The following is a 21695-nucleotide window of genomic DNA, read 5'->3' as shown; positions in this document are numbered from 1 at the left end:
TGCAAATGAAGACCTCAAAACAGTTTACCAAAAGTTCAACCCAGCGCTGCTGCTTCATGTCAAGCAATTTCTAAACCTGCTTGCAGACAAATGGGTAAGTCTAGATGGACACGTGTAGATTTGACAAACTTTCTCCAGGCTACGCCATGACTCAGAGTTACGGCCAGCAGGAGAACATGAATCCTGAGGATTAATCACATTTCATCTATTAGCCAATATATTTTGTGCCAGGTTCCAATCCTATCAACAAATACCCTGGCACAGCAGTTGGATACCCTTTTGATCGCAGTTCCTCTCTGAAACTGTAAGAGCCAATGCGACATTGCTGTATTTCAATTTTGCGCAGTATTATACCACCTCAGCTCCGCACAAAAAAGGATTTGCATGACTGTGGGAGTTCCATGTCAGGCTTCATCTTCCCCGGTGTCTCATTTCAGCTCACCTGCAGTTCATTTGTTCCCATCCCCGTGGTCCTGGGCAGTGTATCAGGACAGAACACCGTCCAGCTGATGAGAGGAATGAATTTTCATCATCCTCTCAATCTCTGTTCTAGTTTTGACCTCTCGCATCTTGCTAAACAGGTGACATGCTCAGCAGATGCAGGACTAGCTGTGACCAACGTGCAGCTGGTGTTCATAGATAAAGCCAATATAACAAACCAGACAGCAGCCACAGACAAATACCAACAATGTGTGTTTAAAGGAGCATCTCTGCCCGATATTAAACAATTATTTTTGACACCGAAGTAGATGTAGATTACAGTGGCAAGGCTTGACGTGTGTTTAGCGTATAGTGATTCTGAAGGACACCTTCCTGTGTAACCTCAGCTGGGTGTTCCTGCTCCATGGGGGATTGCACTGGATGAGCTTTCCAGGGCCCTTCCAGTCCCTGACATTCTGGGATTCTGTGAACCATAAGCTGGTATCAAGTTTGCGTGATGTTAAGTTACAAATGTTAGCAATTCAGTGATGCTGTGTGCTGGTAGCGATGTGACCTGGCCTGGTGCGGGACCCGTGTGCTCGTGTCCCTCAGACACCTGCAGAGCGGCACTTGGATGCTCCTTGTTGAACCGCCCGGTGTTAGATAATCCATCTCATCCATCCTTGCCATGAGCCCCATCAATAGGTGAACTAAAGGACAGCGAAGTGATTTGTTCAGTACGGTAAATCAAACGTGAACATTCCAACCCCTCTGGTGTTTATTAAATTATGTTGTTGTTTTGTGCGTGTTCCTTCAGCAAGTTGTGAATTATGTTGGTTTATCATAAACACATTTCACCAAAGTTCATCACGTAGTGACCCTTCTCCAGGAGTATGTTGTGAATTAATTGTGCTGTCATAGAGCCACTGGCACCTGCAGTATCGTACATCAGATCTTCTTTTTCTAACACGGCTCACAAAATTGTTTTTATGGGTTGTTGCTGTGTATTTGCAAGAGAGATTTTCAATGTTAAGAACTCACATGTTGAAATTTTTTTCCCAAATTATTTTTCATTTGTGTTTCTTTGCAATAAGGTTAAAATAAATGCTTTGCAATTACATAACTTTAGTTAATTATTCTGCAGCAGTGCTGGCATATTAGGGATAGATAACTATGGGGAGTTTACCTGATCTTTTGTACAAAATGTGTCAGATCAAGAGCTCTAATCTCTACAGCCATTGATTAACTAAACCTCACAATATCCTTGAAGCAGGTGTTGAGTTACTATATGGATGCAATTTTTTTCTTCTTATGGGTAGAAAAACTGAGAAACAGGCTGATTTGTACAGTTGCCTGGTCGGTCCAGGCCTGGTTCTGTTGTTCAAGAATACGCTCGCTGCCTCTGAAATCAACTCCTATAAAATGATGTGCATGATTACGTTTTCCACGGAGCTGATGGGAGGATTGATGTGAGAGCAAGAAACAGAGGGACCAATAGTGGGAACTTTTGGGAATCCACCCTAGTACTGCTTTTACCACTCTTTGTGTTTGTTCATGGAACAGTTTGGAGTGTTCAGCTTTTTTACCTGCATTCAGTCTTTAAAAATTATTTGTTGCAGACATTCCTACAGATACAGCCAGTTTACACGTGTTTCTGTTGATATGCGGACTTCGAAGAGTCAAAGATCCTCTCTATTTAGTAGAAGTATTTTCAGGTAGGTACTTGCTCTTTGAATATCCTTGTTTTGTCCCTGGGTTCAAATGCATTTCTTTTAATGCTTCTAAGTTTGGCATAAGCTATTTTATTCACTGCAGAAAACTTCATCATATATTTACATTTTTAAAAAATGCTCATGTAACCATCGATCTGTTCAACACATTATTTCTGTACTGCGTCTTTTCCAGCCTGCTGAGAATAACAGAGCATTAAAATCAAAACAATATGTGGTTATTTTATTTGCTGGGAAAACTATTTGGCTGTTGCATACAATATTAATGGAAGACAAAAGAAGAGTTCACCTACTTCAAAATAACTTTTTAAGTCACTGTCCTGTGGATCTGACACCAATTTGCATGTGTGCTAATTAATATAGTTGAAATTACAAGCAGGTTTGGCCACCCATCATCGTGGCTCAGCACTGTAAACTAGGCTGAAGTTTCCTTAGAGTCATGCAGGTGAATGTTTTGCCAGGTTCTGTGTGTCTGTGAAAGGTTCAGATATTCCAAGTTGGAAATGCAGCCCCCCCTGTTCACTTTACTTTTCTAAGCCTTTACCACCTTGTGAAGCTTAGTGACAAATGTAGTTTATTAAAGTCAAGTAACTGTTTTTGTTCTATTCTGGTGTTGGAAAAGTGGCACATTTCTCTTCCACACACAATAAGTAAGTATTAATTACAATGGTTGCAGTTGTTTCCACACATTTCTTCACATAGGAAGACAAATTCAGATCATTTTGTCTTTGTGGCCAGAGTCACTGCATTCTATAGAGCTTTGTTCTCTTGAGATGTTTCAAAATTAATATCTGAACTTAGTTAAATAACCCTTGAATCATAAGAGATTGCATGAAGCAGAAATGCTAAATAGTAACTATCAGATCTGCTAATCATTGGAATTCTGAGGAGTAAAGTGAGGGCTGAGCATGAAATCTGGTCCTCATTCAGTCTTTTAAGTAGTAATATAATATTTGCCTAATTCTTCTTTGTTAATGGAACTATTTACATTGATTTCAGAGAAAGAATTAAAATTAATAATTTTTATTAATAAAATGATGTTCCTCTTCCATTTTAGACTGGCACAGAAGGGATCCCAGTGTCCATCTGGGCATAATTGGCCCTGCAGTAAGTTGTTGTTGTAACTTTTTATTTTATTTGTATGTTTATTCCTAAATACTTTGGTTCACAGAATCCCAGAATGTCAGAGGTTGAAGGGACCTGGAAAGCTCATCCAGTGCAATCCCCCCATGGAGCAGGAACACCCAGCTGAGGTTACACAGGAAGGTGTCCAGGCGGGTTGGAATGTCTGCACAGAAGGAGACTCCACAACCCCCTGGGCAGCCTGGGCCAGGCTCTGACACCCTCACTGAGAAGAAGTTTCTTCTCAAATTTAAGTGGAACCTCTTGTGTTCCAGTTTGAACCCATTACCCCTTGGCCTGTCACTGGTTGTCACCGAGAAGAGCCTGGCTCCATCCTCCTGACACTCCCCCTTTCCATATTGATCCCCAGGAATGAGTCCCCCCTCAGTCTCCTCTTGTCCAGCTCCAGAGCCCCAGCTCCCTCAGCCTTTCCTCACACGGGAGATGCTCCACTCCCTTCAGCATCTTTGTTGCTCTGCGCTGGACTCTCTGCAGCAGTTCCCTGTCCTGCTGGAACTGAGGGGCCACAACTGGACACAAGATTCCAGGTGTGGTCTCCCCAGGGCAGAGCAGAGGGGCAGGAGAACCTCTCTGACCTACTGACCACCCCCTTCTAACCCCCCCCAGGTACCATTGGCTTCCTGGCCACAAGGGCCCAGTGCTGGCTCATGGTCACCCTGCTGTCCCCAGGACCCCCAGGTCCCTTTCCCCTACGCTGCTCTCTAACAGGTCATTCCCCAGCTTATACTGGAACCTGGGGTTGTTCCTGCCCAGATGCAAGATTCTACAATTCACTCGCATCTGAGATTTTTTTTCCAAACGGAACCAAAGTCAGAGGACTTGCAACCACTGGATTGCTGTGATTTTCTGTTTAGCTCAAGCACGTGACCTGGTAATGCTTCTCATCTATTGTGGACTCTTAGAGCAAAGCCTTTAGTGTTTCATTTGACTACCGGATCAACTTTTGAAGATAAAAAGTATAAAAATACTTCAGTTTTAAGATTGGCCTCTGGTTTTATACTTGCAGGATAGTACAAAACTATTTAGAGAATCAATGGTGCCTTTGTCCAGGGAACATTATGCTAAACTGACAAAACTAATTGCAGGACTTTCTGAAAAGAAACCAGTTGTGCTCCATGTGTGTCCATAGTGGCAGAAGCCCTGAAAACACAGCTGTAGCCTTAATCTAACCGGTGGAAAAGGTACGAGTAGGAAGCTGTGTCACATGAAAGAAACTCTTGCTAAAAGGGCACTAAAAGCTTCACTTTTTCATCTCCATAATGTGTTTGCGTCCCTCTATAATATAATCTCATCTCTGATTCATCTTCACGTGAGCCTGAAAACTCACAGGCAGTCTGGTTTGTAAGAAAATAATTAGGATCTGAATGGTCAAATAAGAACTGTTTTTCTATTTTCTCACTCAGTTTTGTTCTTTGTAGATTTTGGAACACAGGGCTTTATTTTTAGAAGTTGTTTTTACATTTTTATTTTATCTGCATTGTTTTCTACGCTAATACACAAAGTGATTTGGAAGTGAACTGGTGTGGAAGGCGAATCTAGAGCAGGTGTAATGAAGCCGGGCTTTAGAGTCCAAAGATGCACTTGCTGCCTCCAGTGAGGATTTTAAACATTTTTGTCATCTTTTAAAATTTGCTTCACTTTTTCAATAGCTGACGTCTTTACAGTGAGCCACCAGAAATAACCCTGTGGCAGCGCATAGGGATCCAGGACTGAACCTCCTTAAAACACCGAGAAACATATTTCTCCCACAGTACTAGAATATTGCTGAAGGATGAAAATAAATCTCAGCTCTGTTGGTATTTAGCTGTACTTTTCTTACCCATGTTACTTCTCGAACCACAAAACCTTAAGAAAATCAGTGCCATTATCTGTGAAGCAAGTCATGTTTGCTGCGAATATGGAAGAAATACACATTATTATTATATTAATTAAGAATATAAAGAACAAAGGCCCACACACTATTTTCTGCTTTGCTTCCATAAGATTATAACCTTTTCCCTGCATTTGCTATGCCTCATTGTCTCAAATGGCGCAATCTAAGTAATTTTGCGGGAGTGGGTCCTGTATAATGTAAATTTTTTTAGCGTTTATTTCCTCTTCCAGTTTCCCTTTTGTTCATTTCTGTAATGAAATTTGAAATAAACTGTTTTTTCCCTACGAAGTCTAGAGGGCCACAGTAGTCCCAGCATTATCATGAAGATGCCTCTGGACTATTGCTTCTGAGTTAATGTGTATATGACAGCAATTTAACATAGTGTATTTATAGATTTGCTAGGTCCTGATCGCGGTGGGCCCTGCACCCAACGGGCACCTTCATCTTGGTGCAGCATTTGACCTGTGTCTTTCTGCCCTGTCCCACACGTCTCCGCTGTTCCTGTGCCCGGGGGCAGAGCAGAACGTCCCCGAGAGCGGATCTGGTTCTGTTTGGTGTGGTTTCTCACTACGTACCCACTCCACTTCCCATGTGTCATCTTATCTCTTCTGATAGAAACTATTCATATAATACAAGCTGCTTTCCTCCGATCCCTGCTAATTGAGGAAATTCGCAGCTTTCCGAAGGGTCTTCCTCTGGATGGATGATTTTTTAACAAGAGATGATGGGTAACTGATGTTCATATTTGCCTGCAATGTTGATAGGTAACAAAATGTGGCAACAAACACTCTACCTGTACAAGAACTGGATCTTGGAGACATTTGGGGTGGCAGTAGCTTTATTTTCTTTTCAGTAGCTTTTTCTGTGCCTGTGCTGAGTTCCTCGGCATCCTGCCATAGCCACCCGGCTTTGGAAGCACTCACATCTTTTCAGTGCATTTCCAACTTACCGAACAGCTTCTGTTGTATCTAATTTGTGTTATATTGAGCCTGTGGTTAGATAACTGTGCCCCCACAAGTTCCTAAATGTAGCTCGGGGGATCACGTCTTGAAGTCAGTGCTACACCCATCCTGCAAGTAATATTTTAACTGAGTTCTCATATTCAGGCCAGGCTTCTTGGAATATCTACCAATAGGAGAATGCAGCTTAAAGGATTGTGCTGCTTATGAGGCAGATGGCAACTTCTTGGCTTCCACAGAAGTGCATGGGATAGAAATTAATATCTTACAAATTTTATGAGTCACAGGCTGTCGTTTTTCTCATCCTTCTGAAGGGAGAAGAGCGAAAGACCATATCCCACTGCTCTTTAAATCACTTGCAAGTGCTCCATTGATTTTAATGGAAACGGAGAATAGTTCCTCCTGAGAAGAACTCAGCATCAAAATAGTACTTTGGGGAAAAAGCTAAAATGATGTTTATATAGAAACAGCAATTGTGAAGTTCAGTATGAAATATCCAAGGAACCTGTGACTTGACACACTGGTTTAGTTATGGGTCTGGACAGGATCGGGTAGAGATTCAGACACTTGATTTTGGTTCCCCCCCTGCTGCTACCAAAAATACTTTCTTCAGCAGTTATATAAGCCTTTTATTTCTTGCGTTCAGCAGGAATTAATTCCTTGGTGCAAGAGTGATTTGCTTGAATCTTTTAATTTCTGAAGCCCTGTTTTCATAAAGTAATTAATTTGTGTTCAAAGTACACAATTATAAAATAAATTCTGACTTTTTTCCAGATGAGTTTTCTGAAATATTTTGTTAGCGTTCTCTATCTCATAATGTGAAATTAAGAAAACTGTATATTAACATGCATTAAAAAAGTAAGCCATGTTGTTCCCAGTACTTCCAACTGCTGCTTGCTGTGCAGCTGTCATAAATTAATCTAATATAGGCACTCTGCCTTAATAAAAAAAGTCTAGTTCTGTTCTCCATGTCTTGTTAGGGATTTCCAAGTTCTGTTTATTTCTTTTAGTCATGTTAAATGAAAATAGCAGACATAGTTAAGCTTTGTAAATAAACCTGCTGGAGTTAATTGCCCAGTTTAGGCAACTTTAATAACACTACCATGCCTTCGTGTTAGACCATAGATTAGAATTTTGTGTTTATTAGTTCTGTAATATTTCTGGCAGTGCATGACACCTCTTTGTCTCAGGTTACATGGGGATCGTTTCCCGTGTTAACTAGAGACCGAAAGGTTCCTTTTCTTCCTCCCGCTGGCTGCTCCAGCCCTGCAGGGACAGGTGCTGTCCCTCAGACTGTAAGTTGTCAAATGGGTCATTTGAATCGGATGAGCCTGAGCAGAGTCCTCTGGAAATATAATTCCCATTCAATCGATGCGGCTCTGATGAGAACCTGCAGCCAGAGGGGTGTCGGGAGCAGCAGCGGACCGGCCCTTGTTCTCTGCACAAAGCTGCTGTGCTGGCTCAGCCCAGCTGGCTGTTCTGCGTGTCCATCGCTCACCAGAGCGCTGTCTGCAGAGCCCCCTGGAACCGCCACCTTACAGAGCTGTGCCACGATTTTAAAGCTCAGCACATTTGTCTATTGAAATATTTTTGTAAAATACATGCTAAAATTAATTTTTCTTTTCTTGGTATTTCAAACATATGCTATATTCCTAAAGCAATGCCATATACCTATGCGTATATTCCTTTCTAGGTTGATCCGCTTTTTACAAGTGAAGTTAAGGAAAAAGTTAAAAGGTAAGAAGTTAATGTTAAGCCTTTTATGTGCTGCAAGGGAAAGCAGGTGCCTGACGAGCTTTTTATATCATGTGTGTAAATGCTCTTTTGTATATACAATTGAACATACACAACTCTTTATATGACTAACAAATTGGGCATGTAACATTCTCACACACTTAATATTTTAGAATAACCAGTAGATCTCTTCATCTGATTAAATCACATCTGATTTAGCATGATTTCTGTTATTCTTTTGGGTCTTCTAGTTCATCCTGGCTTCTGCAAGGTTTCGCGTGCTTGCTGGCTGGTAAATGAGAAACCAGACAAGCTAACACTGTACAGCTTTTCTCTGTCCCTAGTTTATATGTTTCCTGATTGAAGGATATTAATGTTAGAGAAACAAGACATTTTTTGTGTGCCTGCAGAACCCGGAATTGTCTGACTTGAACACAGCAACCATATTATCTTTGATTGATCACACCTGATAACAAAATCTGCATAGAATATGTGTTTTGCAATTCCATTTTTGGAGCGTGAGGTACCGCTTTTGTTTTCTATGATGTTATTCATGGGAAACATGACTCCTGCAATAACGGATTTATACGCCAGTTCCTATAGGTGTTTGTCTTTACAGAAGCTGATGTTGCTGTGCGATCAGAAAAGCAATGTTTAACCAACAGGGAGTGATATAACGTCAAATGCACTGTGTTTCCATCTGGCTTAGTGACCTCATGTGGAGTTACAGAGGCAGGGGCAGGCTCAGCCAGCGGAGGAGCTTTTCCAAATGACCACCAGTCCTAAAGATCTCCTTCACTTCACCCACACTGAGCGCCCCATTGCCCTGTTCTCCACCCTTCAGGACAGGAGTGCTTGCAATAACCGAGGAGCAGAAAAGGTCTTTCAGAACCACCCCCATCCCCAAAAACCAGCATCTACTGCAGCTGACCATTCTGATGATTGTGCTCCCTTAGTCCCTAAGTATTTAAGCTCTGTGTTTTTCATAAATCTCTGCGTGCATCCTCCCTCTAATACACAATGTTTTTAAGGGAAAATTGCACCCCTATCCACTCAACTCAGCTCCTTCGTTTATGAGCCTGATTGTGGTGAACAGAGCCTGGGGTTAAGTGATCAACTGTGAAACTTCAGAACAACAGACAATGAAATGGCCGATAGCAATGGATTCTGTGTTGAGTTTCTAACCGCCTTTAGAGACAGAAAGCCAACAAAAGCACGGTGGAGTGGCTTGCCCACGGACAAGTGATTTCTTAGCATCAGAACCGTGTCTGAATTGCTCTGACCACCTTCCAGCATTGCCCTGAATTTTAGGAAGAATTGTTAGAGCACGTTCTTAGGAGGTTCCCTATTTATGTGCCTTTTATTTCTAGGGCCCCTGGAGTACATTTATTACAGGAGATGCCACAAGATGATCTTCATGCTGCTATGAAAAGGTGCTTTGCCGTGGTGAACAGCTCCATTTCGGAGGGGATGTCTGCGGCAATCCTGGAGGTAATTGCATCTTAGCGGGCAGGTTTGTCACCGAGGTTACAGTGAAATGTGTGTCAACGTTTTATGTCCATGTTTCAAAGCTAGTGAAGACTAAAATATATTCTTTTTACAAGTGTTGGTAATTAAGGTTTTCTTCCCATGAACTGACAGTTTTTATGTTTTGTCTATTTATTTTTTAAAGGACAGAATGTGATTTTATTAATCCTGTTAGATTAACAATACAGACCTGAGATACAAGAATCATTCTGATTTATTGGAGTTGTCACTATTCTTGATTCAACATCCACTTCCTTATAATGTTGCTAGAATAGACTTTCAATTAATTTTTACATTCTTTCAAAAAGCAATCAAAGAGCTGTATTTGGTTATGTAATTCTGAAATGATTAATGAATGAATGGCATGCTCAGTTGTTTTGGGTTGGTTTCGTTGCCATCAGTATTGAAAATTAGGTTTATTTCATACGTGTTGAAGTAGAGCACTGCTTAGTGTCAAACGCTTTCTAAGAAAATATAACAGGGATCAAAAGAGCTTGATGTGCTTTCAGAAGCCTGAGCACACGGGTTCAGGTGCACACGGGTCACAAGCAAATGAGTTACCAATTACCGGTGACCCTGAAATCTTGTATGATAGGAAAGAAAGTCTAATGGACAGGGCACCGGTGGTGTGAGACAGCAGCTCCCATCCCGGCTGCCTCCGGACTTTTTACAAGCAGAATTAGGTCTTTATCTTTTGAGAACCTACCTGAAGTTTGTCCTTTTTAGTGCCTCAGACCTGTTTGAATTCCTCTTCTAAAGTTATAAGGGGTATTGTGTATTTTTTTTACTAGACAGTTGTTCAGTGGGATTTGATGACATGCTTATAAAATATCCTCCTGCAAAAGTCTCTCTCTCAGAGGAAGTGTCAGTCTAATAAAGTCAAGTCCCCGCTTGAGATGGCCAGTGGTAGGAAGGGCCATCTGTTAGGATCTTGTTAAATTAATAAGGCAGAAAACGATGTATAAAAGTCTTCAGGTCCCAGGCCGGAGAGAACATCTTGCCTGAATTGAGAAATGCTACTTTCATTCTCTTCAAACTTCAAAATTTAACAAGATCATGAATCTGTAAACAGTATTTTAGTAGGAGATAAATATAAATAAATTAGATAAATATATAATCGTGTCTATTTCAACCTGTCTAAAAGTATGAAAGATCTAGAAGCCATGACTAACCACTTTGTCAGTAGTACTGTATCTCAGAGATTTTGCCGTAGCCGGTCTATTTTCCGTTTGGCATTTGAAGAAGAGAAAACAAGCATTATAGTGAGCGTTTAAAATGTGTTTTCCCAGGCATGTGATGGTGAAAAAGGCACTACTGGAAAATTGTATATGTTCTTAATATAGTTGCTGTGCTCTCAAGAGTGTGACAACTGTTGTAAAAATCATTGGGTTGTTACACTTGTACCAAAACCAAACCAAACCACACACACAAAATCACAGCAAAGGAAGATGGGCAGACTCGGTTCTGTGGGCAGAATCCAGGCTCAGACAACGTGTGAAGAACCAGCCCAGTAGTTTGCAATGTAAACCACAGCAAACCATAAAGAAATAGAAATGAAGGGATGTTGTAGAGCAGTAGAAATGAAGAGAGGCCAACAAAAAGATGTATAGGCTGGAAGGAAGAAAATGAGGGACAGTCCAGAAGACAAAATAGTAAATAAAACCTGTATTTTCTCCATAACATGCTTCCAAAAACTAAAATTTACACCCTGCATTCTTCTGAAATAGCATTAAAACATATTTGCAGTCAGAATAATGTAACAAAACAGATGGCCAGTGGACTAAAATGTTATTTTATGCTATTATTTGTAGAGCCTGGGTCAGTAAATTATACATATTTTCAACAATGCAAATGATGTTTTTTACTGCTTAAAAATAGACTAAGTATCTAAATTAAATTCTAAGCTACTTCATGCGGTAATTATTTACAGCCCAATCCATTTGTTTAAGGCTCGCTGGTACAAAGCCAGCCCCTCATCTTATGTACGTGGCCATCTGTTCCGCTTTCAGCGGCTGGAATTCATGGGTACCTGTGTGGTTTGGGACTTCAAAGTTTTCCTGTGTAGCAGTTACTGCCTCCAAGTCTCTGAGACAGAACTAATGTGTTTCCCCTTAGAGTTCAGAAATTATTATGCAGGTAACTGCTTGTGGGGACAGTGGCACTTTGAACCGTCAGTCCTGGGGTGGTTGTGCTGGGGTTTGGGTGTTTTCTTTTTCTTTCTTCTTTTTCTTTCTTCTTTTTCCTTCTTCTTTTTCTTTCTTCTTTTTCTTTCTTCTTTTTCTTTCTTCTTTTTCTTTCTTCTTTTTCTTCTTCTCTCTTCTCTCTTCTCTCTTCTCTCTTCTCTCTTCTCTCTTCTCTCTTCTCTCTTCTCTCTTCTCTCTTCTCTCTTCTCTCTTCTCTCTTCTCTCTTCTCTCTTCTCTCTTCTCTCTTCTCTCTTCTCTCTTCTCTCTTCTCTCTTCTCTCTTCTCTCTTCTCTCTTCTCTCTTCTCTCTTCTCTCTTCTCTCTTCCTCTTCTTCTCTCCCTCTCCTCTAATCTTGAATGGACAATCACTTGTTTGGAAAGTAGCCAGTCCTGAATGGACAATCACTTGTTTGGAAAGCAGCCAGTCCTGAAATACTCTTACATTTTTGGTTTTGTTCGAAGGAGAGCTGCGGGGAGGTGAGGAGAAGGCCTTAGGCAGGTGTCGATGAGTGTGACACACTTCACTGCCACTATCAAGCCCTTGATTTTCAGTTCAGAAGTTCAAGTAAAATATCTTCACTCCCTGTTCGTTGAACATCTTTGAATGAGACTGAACAGGAGCGTGTTTAAGGCTGTCAATAGGAAGGGCTGAAAAAGAACTGAATCAGAAATTCTGTCTCTGAGATGTTGGTGCTTCTGTGTCTCAACTTTAGACACTCAGACAATCTGGTCTGTAGTTTTTATATTTCCCATTTATTTATTCTGGTCAGTTCATTAATCTGTCTGAATTACCTCCAGCTGACCCACTAGTTTCTGATACAAAGTGCAGAACAGGTTATTTCCTTAAGAGTTACTATTATTTTTCAGGCTAACTGCTGCAAAGCAGATGTTTGTGCCAGAAGGACTCTAGAATTTCTATGTCCAGAGTAAATTCGTCTGCAGTGGTGATTTAAACAGTGTTTCTCCTAGCAACATGTCTTAATAGCTTAAAATATCTAAGTCACAGCAGTCCCTCTCTGTTCAAAGCATAATTGGTTCTGTACGTTATCAGCCAGGGTATTTTTGTCTTCAGTTTTGTCCAAAAGGATGTTTTTTCTTCTTGGAGTTTTGCTTTCTTGCTATGTAGGCTGAAGCAAATTTGCTCCCCATCTGGGAGTGTAATGACAGTAATTAAAAATGCATTCACTCTGAAGTGACAGGGAATCAGTATAAAGCAGATTGAAGATTAGGGGGAGTGAATTTCCTTCTCTTGTTTGACGCTGTGATAATTGTACAATATGAGTTTTTCTGGTTTTACAGTCAGTGCATCTCAAGACTTCCAAATCAATCAATAGTAATTAAAGTTTCAGATCAGGCTGTGCATGAGTAACAGAGTTGAGTGGCCAGGGTCTGCACACTAGTTACTTCAAAATCTAAGCTGTATTTCAAAAGCTGCCAGGCCTTAGGTGCCTTGGGAATGGTTTATATTTTGGAGAAGCTCCATATAGAAGATCACCTTAGACATGGTATTTTTCCACCTAAAAAGCAGAGACATGGGAAAGGAGTTTGGTTTGTTGTTTCTGCTTTTCTTCCTGAAATTGTCATCGTGAACATCTTGAAATCCCTAATAACCTCTTGTTTCCTTTTTCTATGTGCCCCTAGGCAATGGATTTAGATATTCCAGTGCTGGCAAGGAACATTCCTGGGAATGCAGCAATAATAAACCACAAGGAGACAGGACTGTTATTTTCAAATCCCCAGGTAAGAAAACAACAAATCCTTAGCTCTTTCCCTTCCAGAGCTTGGCTTCGTTGTCCATTATGTGCTTGTGTCTGGAAACCTGGCTCTTCCTCAGATTCTCCTCCAGTGCTGGGTGCCAGGCTGCCTTGGTTCCGCTCTGCTGTTCTCACGTTCCCTTTGCAGTTCTGCAGACTCGTACTAGGTGTCAGCCTTGCTGAGCGTTTCTCCAGCCTGTGCTGCTTTAGAACCTGCCGTGGGAACGGGGTCGGTGCTCAGCGACTTGTGGCACTTGAGCTTTGATGGTTCCGTAAGCGAACCCGGGAAGATGCTGCGTGTATGTCGCGCTTCAAGGACTAACTGAGATATATGACCTTATATTAGACAACTGGTCGCTAACCAAAAGAGAACTATGAGCCTGAAGTTTTAGATAATATATTATCTATAATTTCTAGCAGTTAGTCTTAATATAAAGCATTATTAGGTCCCAGATATTGCTCAGTCAAAAAATAATTAGTGACTAAAATTAAGTGTTAGAATGGAGTTTCTGTGAAGATAAGTAAGAGCGGGGAGAGAGGGAACACTCCTCGTATTTAAATGCTGGAAATGTTAATTTCAGTGTATTTTCCCGCATTATGGCTTTGCCGCTCCATGTTTGTGTATGTTATGGAAATGCCTTTCAGACACGGATTCTCTGAGTGTTTGGATCTAACTCAGGATTAAGCAAACCTGCAGAAGAATAGTCCGTTAGATGATTTTGCAGAGTAGAAAATGTATTAAATTTATTTACTTTGTGGAGAGTGTGGTTAATGCATCCTGTTAAGCTGTGTTTCAGGAAGGTGCATTCGGTTAGTTTGGGAGGCTTTGTTAACAGAAGAATTCTTGCAGCATGTTGTTTGGTTTGGTTTGTGTCCCCCTGCCTCTTGCTGTATCATTTGCAAATGGGGACTTCCAGGCTCGTGAAGGCTGAGATGTAAAGCTATTTGTAAAATTATTTGTACATGTATTCCCTGCAAAAAAAGCCCATTGACTTCCATATGCTTCTTCAAAACTTCAAAGCAAAGCGGTGGTGTTGAACACTCGGACTGATGCATCTCCTGATACCAATTCTGATACGTTCTGTTGTTTCCTTCAACATGCTGGTTATGTTTGGCTTGGAATTCAAATACATTATTCATACCAGACCCAATTAGCTTCATCATACATCCTTCTAAGAAGCCTCTTCTGTGATCTCCAAGCATCCTACATTCTAAGTGTTTATTTGGAATTCAAGATCAATTTAAAATATGCTATATATTGCCTCACTTAGAGGAAAGTGCAATTTTAAGCACAGAAGTAGTCCCAGTGACATCCGTGACTCTGTACAAGTGGCTGAGGACTTTCTTTTCTATCAGAACTAGAGTCACAGGTGGTAAATATGTCTAGAACACTATAATCTTAGTTTATATAACCCCTTCTGTCTGAGCTTCCTTCTCTGCACCGTGCTATGCCCGAGATCAGAAATCCCCTTATTCTGCTGCAGCTTGTTGACCCATTTTTCTGTTATTCTATCTCAGAACTCCACCGAATCTCCTTTTAAGTGGAGATGGTAACTTGCATTTCCATAGTGGCTGTTGTACGCCCATAGCAGTGTTTTTCCAGTTACCCTGTCTTTGAACTGATATCCCTGATATCCCTTCTTTCTCTATAAAACAGTAGTTGTATCTCATTTATTAAAAGCCCTTTTATACTTTCATTGGTGTCAAATAATATATAAACTATCAAAGTCTGCAAATGGGTCAGGAACAGATCTGTGTACAGGGTAATGCTCTAATCCCACTGCAGAGCTGTTGAAAGAACTTTCCTCTTGCAGAGATGAGCTCCGAATGCGAATCATCGCCCATGGTTTTAAAGATAAAGTTACCATTTACTCTTGTTCCTTATCTCCCTAAACCATGTCAAATACAGTTTCTAAACCACTGTACACAGTTTATCAGGGGTTGAGAGTTATTAGATCGAGAAAATGCGATTAAGTTAGAACACTTACAGTTTCAAGGTATATCTCCTAATTTTATCGGTGGAAGATGGAACAGTGTGCCCGTGGCACTGTGAATGCTGCCTTAGATGATTCAGTCTGACAATAGGGATCAGAAAAGATGTTCTGGGAAGCAGTTTGCTGGGGTTTGTTCCTCTGATGACTTTGACATCTTAAGTATCTGGTAAACTATTTGCTGCTGTAACCTCAGTTGCGTCAGGTTAGTTATGGAAATGCTTTCAGTCATACAGAGAGATTAGTGCCATGCTCAGGTGCTTGGGAAACGTGTGTCTTGAAGAATCTGGACCACCAAAGATTAGAAAATGTCAAAGGAATTTCCATTCAGCAGATCCGGTGTGGTTGTGGTGACACAGACTGTAGCACAGGTCAGGAGTAGAAAACACTGCTTATTATTTTCAAGTTGTTACTGATCTAGGGAGGGAAAGCTTTACAATACGCTTGGCTTAGATATAAGCAATGATGTCTGGTCCATGGACTATCCTATCTTTGGAAAGTTAAATGAGAGGGATGTAAGTTGAATATTGTGCAATGACAATTGTTTTAAATTGTGAGTGCTGTTGGTTTTCTTCTTCTATTCTTGCTGCAAGTGAGCTTTTGTGGCTTACGTCAAAGTAGGAAATGTTGTGTGTGATTGTCATCATCATCAACCGCTGGCACACAGGCTTCGTGGCTGCCAGTAGAGAAACCTTTGCCGATCGCTGAAGACAAAGGTGGAAGCAGTTAATGTGAATGTGAAAGCTATGAAACGTTTGTCCTTAATACTACATCATCTGTGCACATCACTTTGCAATCACAGTTTGATCCTGCCGCTACTTGAATTTGCAAGTTTACTGAATATTCAACACTAAATTTATGGACCCTTAAATGAGAAAATAAGTGAGAAGTAAGAATAGCCAGTGGCTTTTGGGCAAGAAATGATGCAAAACCGTGTTGGAAGGGAAGACCAAAGAGTTATTGAGCATGCTAAGTTTCAAAATTAGATGTTTAGCATCTGTAAAAGCTTAGAGAAGCTGCTAAGGAAACAGGAGGAGGTGAATAAACTTGAAAGCCAATAAGAGGGAGGACACAAATAACCAGAGTCTGAGGGATTCAAGCCAGAATAGAGCCTAATTTTGTAGACCTTTGAACCTTTGCTCTGAACAGCCTAACTGGCAATTGTTGGCAGTGCCAGCGATCAGTTTGTCCCCCGGCCATCCCGGCCCGTTGCCCGCGAGGCCCACGGCTGGTTCTGCTTCACCTGCCGCTGGGCAGATCCATTCCCAAGTCACATCCTGCGCTCGCCCTCCCCGCGGTGAGTCTCTGCTGTTTAAGAATCATGTGCTGTTATCTGCTGAAGCTGCTATGAAATGGTTTAAGTGCAGACTTACTTTCATTAACCATGCATCTTCTTTTCATTACGTGTGAGCTGCGGCGCCAGTATAGTTCTCATGGTAATTGAAGGAATATTCATTCTTTTTACTGGCTGCACTCATTTTCAAGCTTCATCTCCCATATACCTGTATTTCTGGTTCTCTGCAAAACTTTATACAGAATTTCTTTAGGTACTCTATAGAGAAACTGATATTTTCTTTTAAGAGGATTGGTCAGTTTACCAGGAGAAAAATGTATTATGGCTGTTGCTGTTGAAAAATGCCTGTGTTTGAAGTGAAGTACGACCCATAAAAAGGGCACATGTAATATTAGTTCTGGATGTACGTAAGATGATCTTCTCCCGTTTTTTTTCTGGGTTGTGGCTAACTACTGAAGTTCACCTTTTCACTGTGTTTGTCTGTCGCATGGATGGTATTTATAGCCATTTCTGTACGTGATGGTTAGAAATATGGATCTCCCGCGGGTAGTAAGTTAGCATGCAAATCACCTCCTTCAGTTATCATGTTTGATAATTGAAAAGTCATTTGTAATTTTTGTCCCCCTCTCACCAGAAGTGAGGCTGGCTTCACATGTACACCTAAATACGGGAGCGCACAAATATTTGTGCAAATATCACTTGTACAAATGGGATAACAGCTGCTAGAAAGGCACGTATCACACTGTAAGTAGTTTGTATATCATGGGCTTCTAGAAAAGAAACACTAAATGCAGATTCTGTGAGTGTGGGAGCCCGTGCTTCAGACTTACACAAACCCGCACCTGCAACGCGAGTCAGCTGGAGTTAAGGGGGGCACCTGGAGAATGAGGTTGTTGCTGGGTAAAGCCGAGCGGCCAAACCTGCAAACAGGCTCAGCCAGCGGCTCGCAGAGTCGGAGCCAAAACCCAGATAAGTCATCGTGAATCTTCCCATTGGCTTCCACTCAGACTGCAAGTGACTTGTAGGTGGTCACATCTGATTAGCACAAGAAGTGGGGATAAAGCTGGGAAGGCCTTTTTCTCCATCTCCTGGTATTTTTCCATTTGCTGTTTCTCCCTCCTGCCGTTTCTCAACTTCTGTGCTTTGGACTCCGTTTGGCATTTTCCTGAAATTATCCCCAGCATATTAAGTACTGTAACTGTGAAAAAGGATCTCATTTCTTCTATCATTTACATGTTTCCAAGTTTTTGTCCTCTATATCCACATTTTAAAGGAATGCTAATAGGACTACCTGTCAAGAAAAGTTACATTGCTGCTTCTGTTCTTAGGTAATTTACATAAATTATTTTTAAACATTACTTTAAATAAAATCCTCCACAGGAGCATAAAATTGAAGTTGGAATGTAGTTCAGTGTGAACGGTATTTATCATGGTGATTATACAGGCGAGTGGTTGAAGCACCATAAGTCAGGTGAGACCTTCCCACCTTCCCGGTCTGTGTTCCTGGCAGCGTCTCTGCAGTTGTAGGTGCCACGTCTGGCAGACGCAGCCTCAAGAAACGCTCTAGACCAGCCCCACGTATGTTCCTTAGGGCCGGGACCTCAGCAAACAGCCGCTTTGCAGCTTCCCTGTGAGGAACGGAAAACCCGGGACAACTCAGCACCGCGAGGTGCTGGGGACGGAGAGCAGCTGGAGGCCTCTCCAGCAGAACCCAAGTGCATCTCTAGTTACATTTCACAGCACTGATGCATCTATTGGTAGATGTCTGGTCAGTGAGAGTCCAAGCAGAGATTATAACGTGTTCAATGTGATTTCACGTATCGGTGTTTCCCAGGGGCCACGTTATCTTTATGTATTATGCATAACCATCAATTGCATTGCAACAGCAACATTGATTCTGTGGTAACCAAAGATTTTATATCTGTGGGTGTGTTTATATACACTGTGTACTTAGGTTTTCAAGTATACTTTGGTAGTTAAATGAGTGTTGATAACAACTCCGGTCTTATTTGTTATATTTCCTTTCATAGCTGACAGATTGTGTAAATAATATATCTCTTTCCCTCATGCTTTTTGTCCCCCTCATCCCTATATGCTGATCTTCACTATCCATTGTGTAGAAATGCATTATCTTCATTTTCCATTGACTTGATAGCTATCTGCTTTTCTGAGCTGAACCCAGACACTATTTTGCGAAGATCTAAGTACATTTGTAATCAAGCTGAAGTATTGGAAGTCTCTTGATAAAAAAATTAGACCAGCTGCTCAGAATAGATTAGTTCAGACATCAAATCTCCTTTCAAATGTTTGAAGTTCACTATTTCTCTTCCCTGGAACTAAATTAGAGTGGCAGAGGAGCCAGCAAAGGAATAGGTGTGATCTGTGAGGTCCAGTATTTTGCCAGTAAATTCATATGTGGCTTTTTTTGCAGAGCTTGTTGCACTAATGCTGCTCTGGAAGAGCTTGTTGCTGATGCCCGTCTTCTCTTCCTACTATGACTATGTTTATGTAGTGGTTTGTTTTTCAGTCTTACCATAGAATTAACTAAAGAGATCATAGGAGCAATGCGATGTAAGTTTAGCTGAGCTGAGCTCAAACACCTGATGCCAGTTGTCTTCAATACAGCAGAACAGGTGAATTTTCATTTACAACCAGCCTAGTTTTCTAATACCTGGGTAGACAAACAATTTTTGGATCTTTAAATTTGTTGCTCATGTTTGTCTTAATGCTCTTGGGATTGCCTTTGATTTTACTTATCTTGGTTGTTGGGCTGTGTAAAATAATATATGAAATAATTATTATGGCACTTGACCCTGAAAAATAACTTTGAGTAGATTCATGTATTGGCTCATAGTTGAAGCGCTTTACAGGAATCAAGACAGAGGTACAAGCTATTTCAGTATCACTAGAATTTCAAGGAACTTTTGTTATTTTCTTTATCTTTTTCAGGAGTTTGTGGTGCTCTCCAAGAGTTTGATGAATGACCCCATTATGGAAAGAGAAATTGTAACAAGGGCCAAAGACTACGTGAAGAAGCATCACTCATGGGAAAGTGAACGAAAAGCCTATCAGAACCTTGTCCTGAGGCTCCAGTGAACTGCAAGACTACAGCTGCCACCAGCAGTCTGTGCAGAGCACTTTAGTGATGGATGTGTAATTAGCTTTGGGTTTCTATTGGTTTCTTTTTAGAAGAGATAGTAAGACATACATTCCTCTTCTGTTTAAGCATACCAACGTGGCAGGAGGCGCCTGCTACTTCCAACTACCCAATCCGTCTAATTCCACACACTGTCTCTAGTGGATTAATTCATCACAGACCAATCTAATTTTGTAACATCCCATAGGGGAAGGCAGACACAACTGTTGTTGTAAGGCCTCAAAGGGAGGACGATTGCTCGTGCACAGTGGTGTGTTCTACTACACAGAGCTTACAGCGAGCGTTCCATCACGCTGCATCCGAACCGACTGCAGCAGTTTTCTTTCCCATTACACCAATCAGAATGTATTCAGGTATGTGACACACATTTGTGTTCATAAAACCAAGATTAGTTGTATAAGAAGAGTACAAAATTGTTAGGATGAAAGCTGTCTTAAGACTGAAAGATCAACATAGCTATTGACTGTATGATGAGCAAGGGGCCAAAAAGCAAATGAAATGGTGATGTTTGGGGAAGGTTTTGTGCTGCCCCTTAGCAGTGAATTGCTTTCAGCTGAGCTGCTGTGGCCAGGCCGTCCTGGGGTTTCTGAGCCTGGCTTCACCTTCCTGCCGCAGCAGCTCGACCCGCTTGCTCCAGCTGCTGCGTTACGGAGCTACCTCCGGGTTCGCCAGTTCCTTTAGTACCTCTGGGATTTATTTATTTACTAAAACACCTAAAAGATTTATGGAAGCTGTAAAAAGGGATGAAACGGGGAAGGTATTTTCAGTTTACTGTGTATTTTGGTACTGTTCATTCTCAGTTGTGGCTTTCAGGATGTATTGCAATATACTGCAGGCTATTTAAAGTGAGACTTACCTGTTATGCTTGAAATCCATACTAATCATTCCTGCCAGCCCAGCGAATCCATAATTGGTCATCAAAGGACTTATGTATACAGAAAAGAAAAAAAAAAGGTCATATTTTTTAACTATTTATTATTAGGAAATGCTATTTGCTTTGTATTGGCTTGATCCTGCCTCCAGTGAGAACCAGTGGGATGTCTTCTATTGATTTGAATGGCTGTTGTGTCAAACTTTTCTTTGTAGTAATAAAGCTCATGGTGTATTTTAAACTTTCCTCTTTATTTTTGATATTTTTTGCTACCGTTGGGACAGTAAGCAAAAAAGTAATTTGAACGTATTTGTTTGACTTCTTCAGAATTTCCTCCCCTTTATTGCAACAGGTTCTGCTCGGCCTTGCCTTGGCTAACGCAGCCCTCGTGGGCAAAACGGGCCTGACTGGCAATTCAATAATTGCTACGCTCCCTTTTGAGTACGTTTTTCCTCATTATTCCGGCACGTCCTTCGACACGCAGGTGTGTAAGCACATCCCTGCTCGTTCTCATTTGAAAGCACTGAGCAGTTTCTGGCTCTGCAGCTGGATCAGCCGGGTGGTCCCTCGGCCATCTCTGGTACCAGTGGGGTCTCTGCTGGGAGTGCGGCGTCTCCTTTGGCCACAGCAAACTCTGTACTAAAGGAAGAACCTGCAACATGGATTTGCAGCAATAGAAGAAGATGGTTTCTAGCTACCTGAGCCGCCTGCAGGGAGGCCCACTCTCTCAAAACATCTCCCGGTGTCTCTGATAATCTGCTTGTTTGGCTTTGATCCTTTGCCATCCCCCTCCCCTCCTTCCTGTGGTATTTCTTGTCTTCTGAGAAGTACAGATTATTTAAAAACAAATAAACAAATACGGAATGTGGGATAGAAGCCTAAGCATTGAGCTAATAGGAAATGATTAGTAATAGTAATGATTAAAAAGCTTTTTCTAAAGCATGGTATATTTATTCCCAAGCTTCCAGCAACTGAACGCATTGATCTGGAATTTGCGCTATTTCTAGCAAAACAAAACATGTTCAAGTGATAAATTCTGCTACACCCTCAGAATGTAAT

At 41.3% G+C, this 21695-nt stretch overlaps 1 protein-coding gene across 6 annotated transcripts in view; it reads left to right on the top strand.

The window, feature by feature from the left end:
* GLT1D1 (glycosyltransferase 1 domain containing 1) overlaps positions 1–20877 on the top strand; it is a 42856-nt gene extending 21979 nt beyond the window's left edge. For all 6 annotated transcript variants that reach the window (XM_082066177.1, XM_082066173.1, XM_082066175.1 and 3 more), the window contains 6 exons: positions 2040–2135; positions 3208–3257; positions 7819–7862; positions 9230–9350; positions 13211–13309; positions 19558–20877. In XM_082066177.1, the coding sequence (XP_081922303.1) occupies positions 2040–2135; positions 3208–3257; positions 7819–7862; positions 9230–9350; positions 13211–13309; positions 19558–19704 (557 nt within the window). In that variant the 3' untranslated portion in view covers positions 19705–20877. The remainder of the gene's footprint in view (positions 1–2039; positions 2136–3207; positions 3258–7818; positions 7863–9229; positions 9351–13210; positions 13310–19557) is intronic.
* Positions 20878–21695: the final 818 nt, after the last annotated feature.

This window comes from Streptopelia decaocto (assembly GCF_964273445.1).
Source record: "Streptopelia decaocto genome assembly, chromosome: 15".
NCBI lineage: Eukaryota > Metazoa > Chordata > Aves > Columbiformes > Columbidae > Streptopelia > Streptopelia decaocto.
Note: the sequence above shows the minus strand (reverse complement) of the source record. Positions and strands in the feature narration are given on the sequence as shown.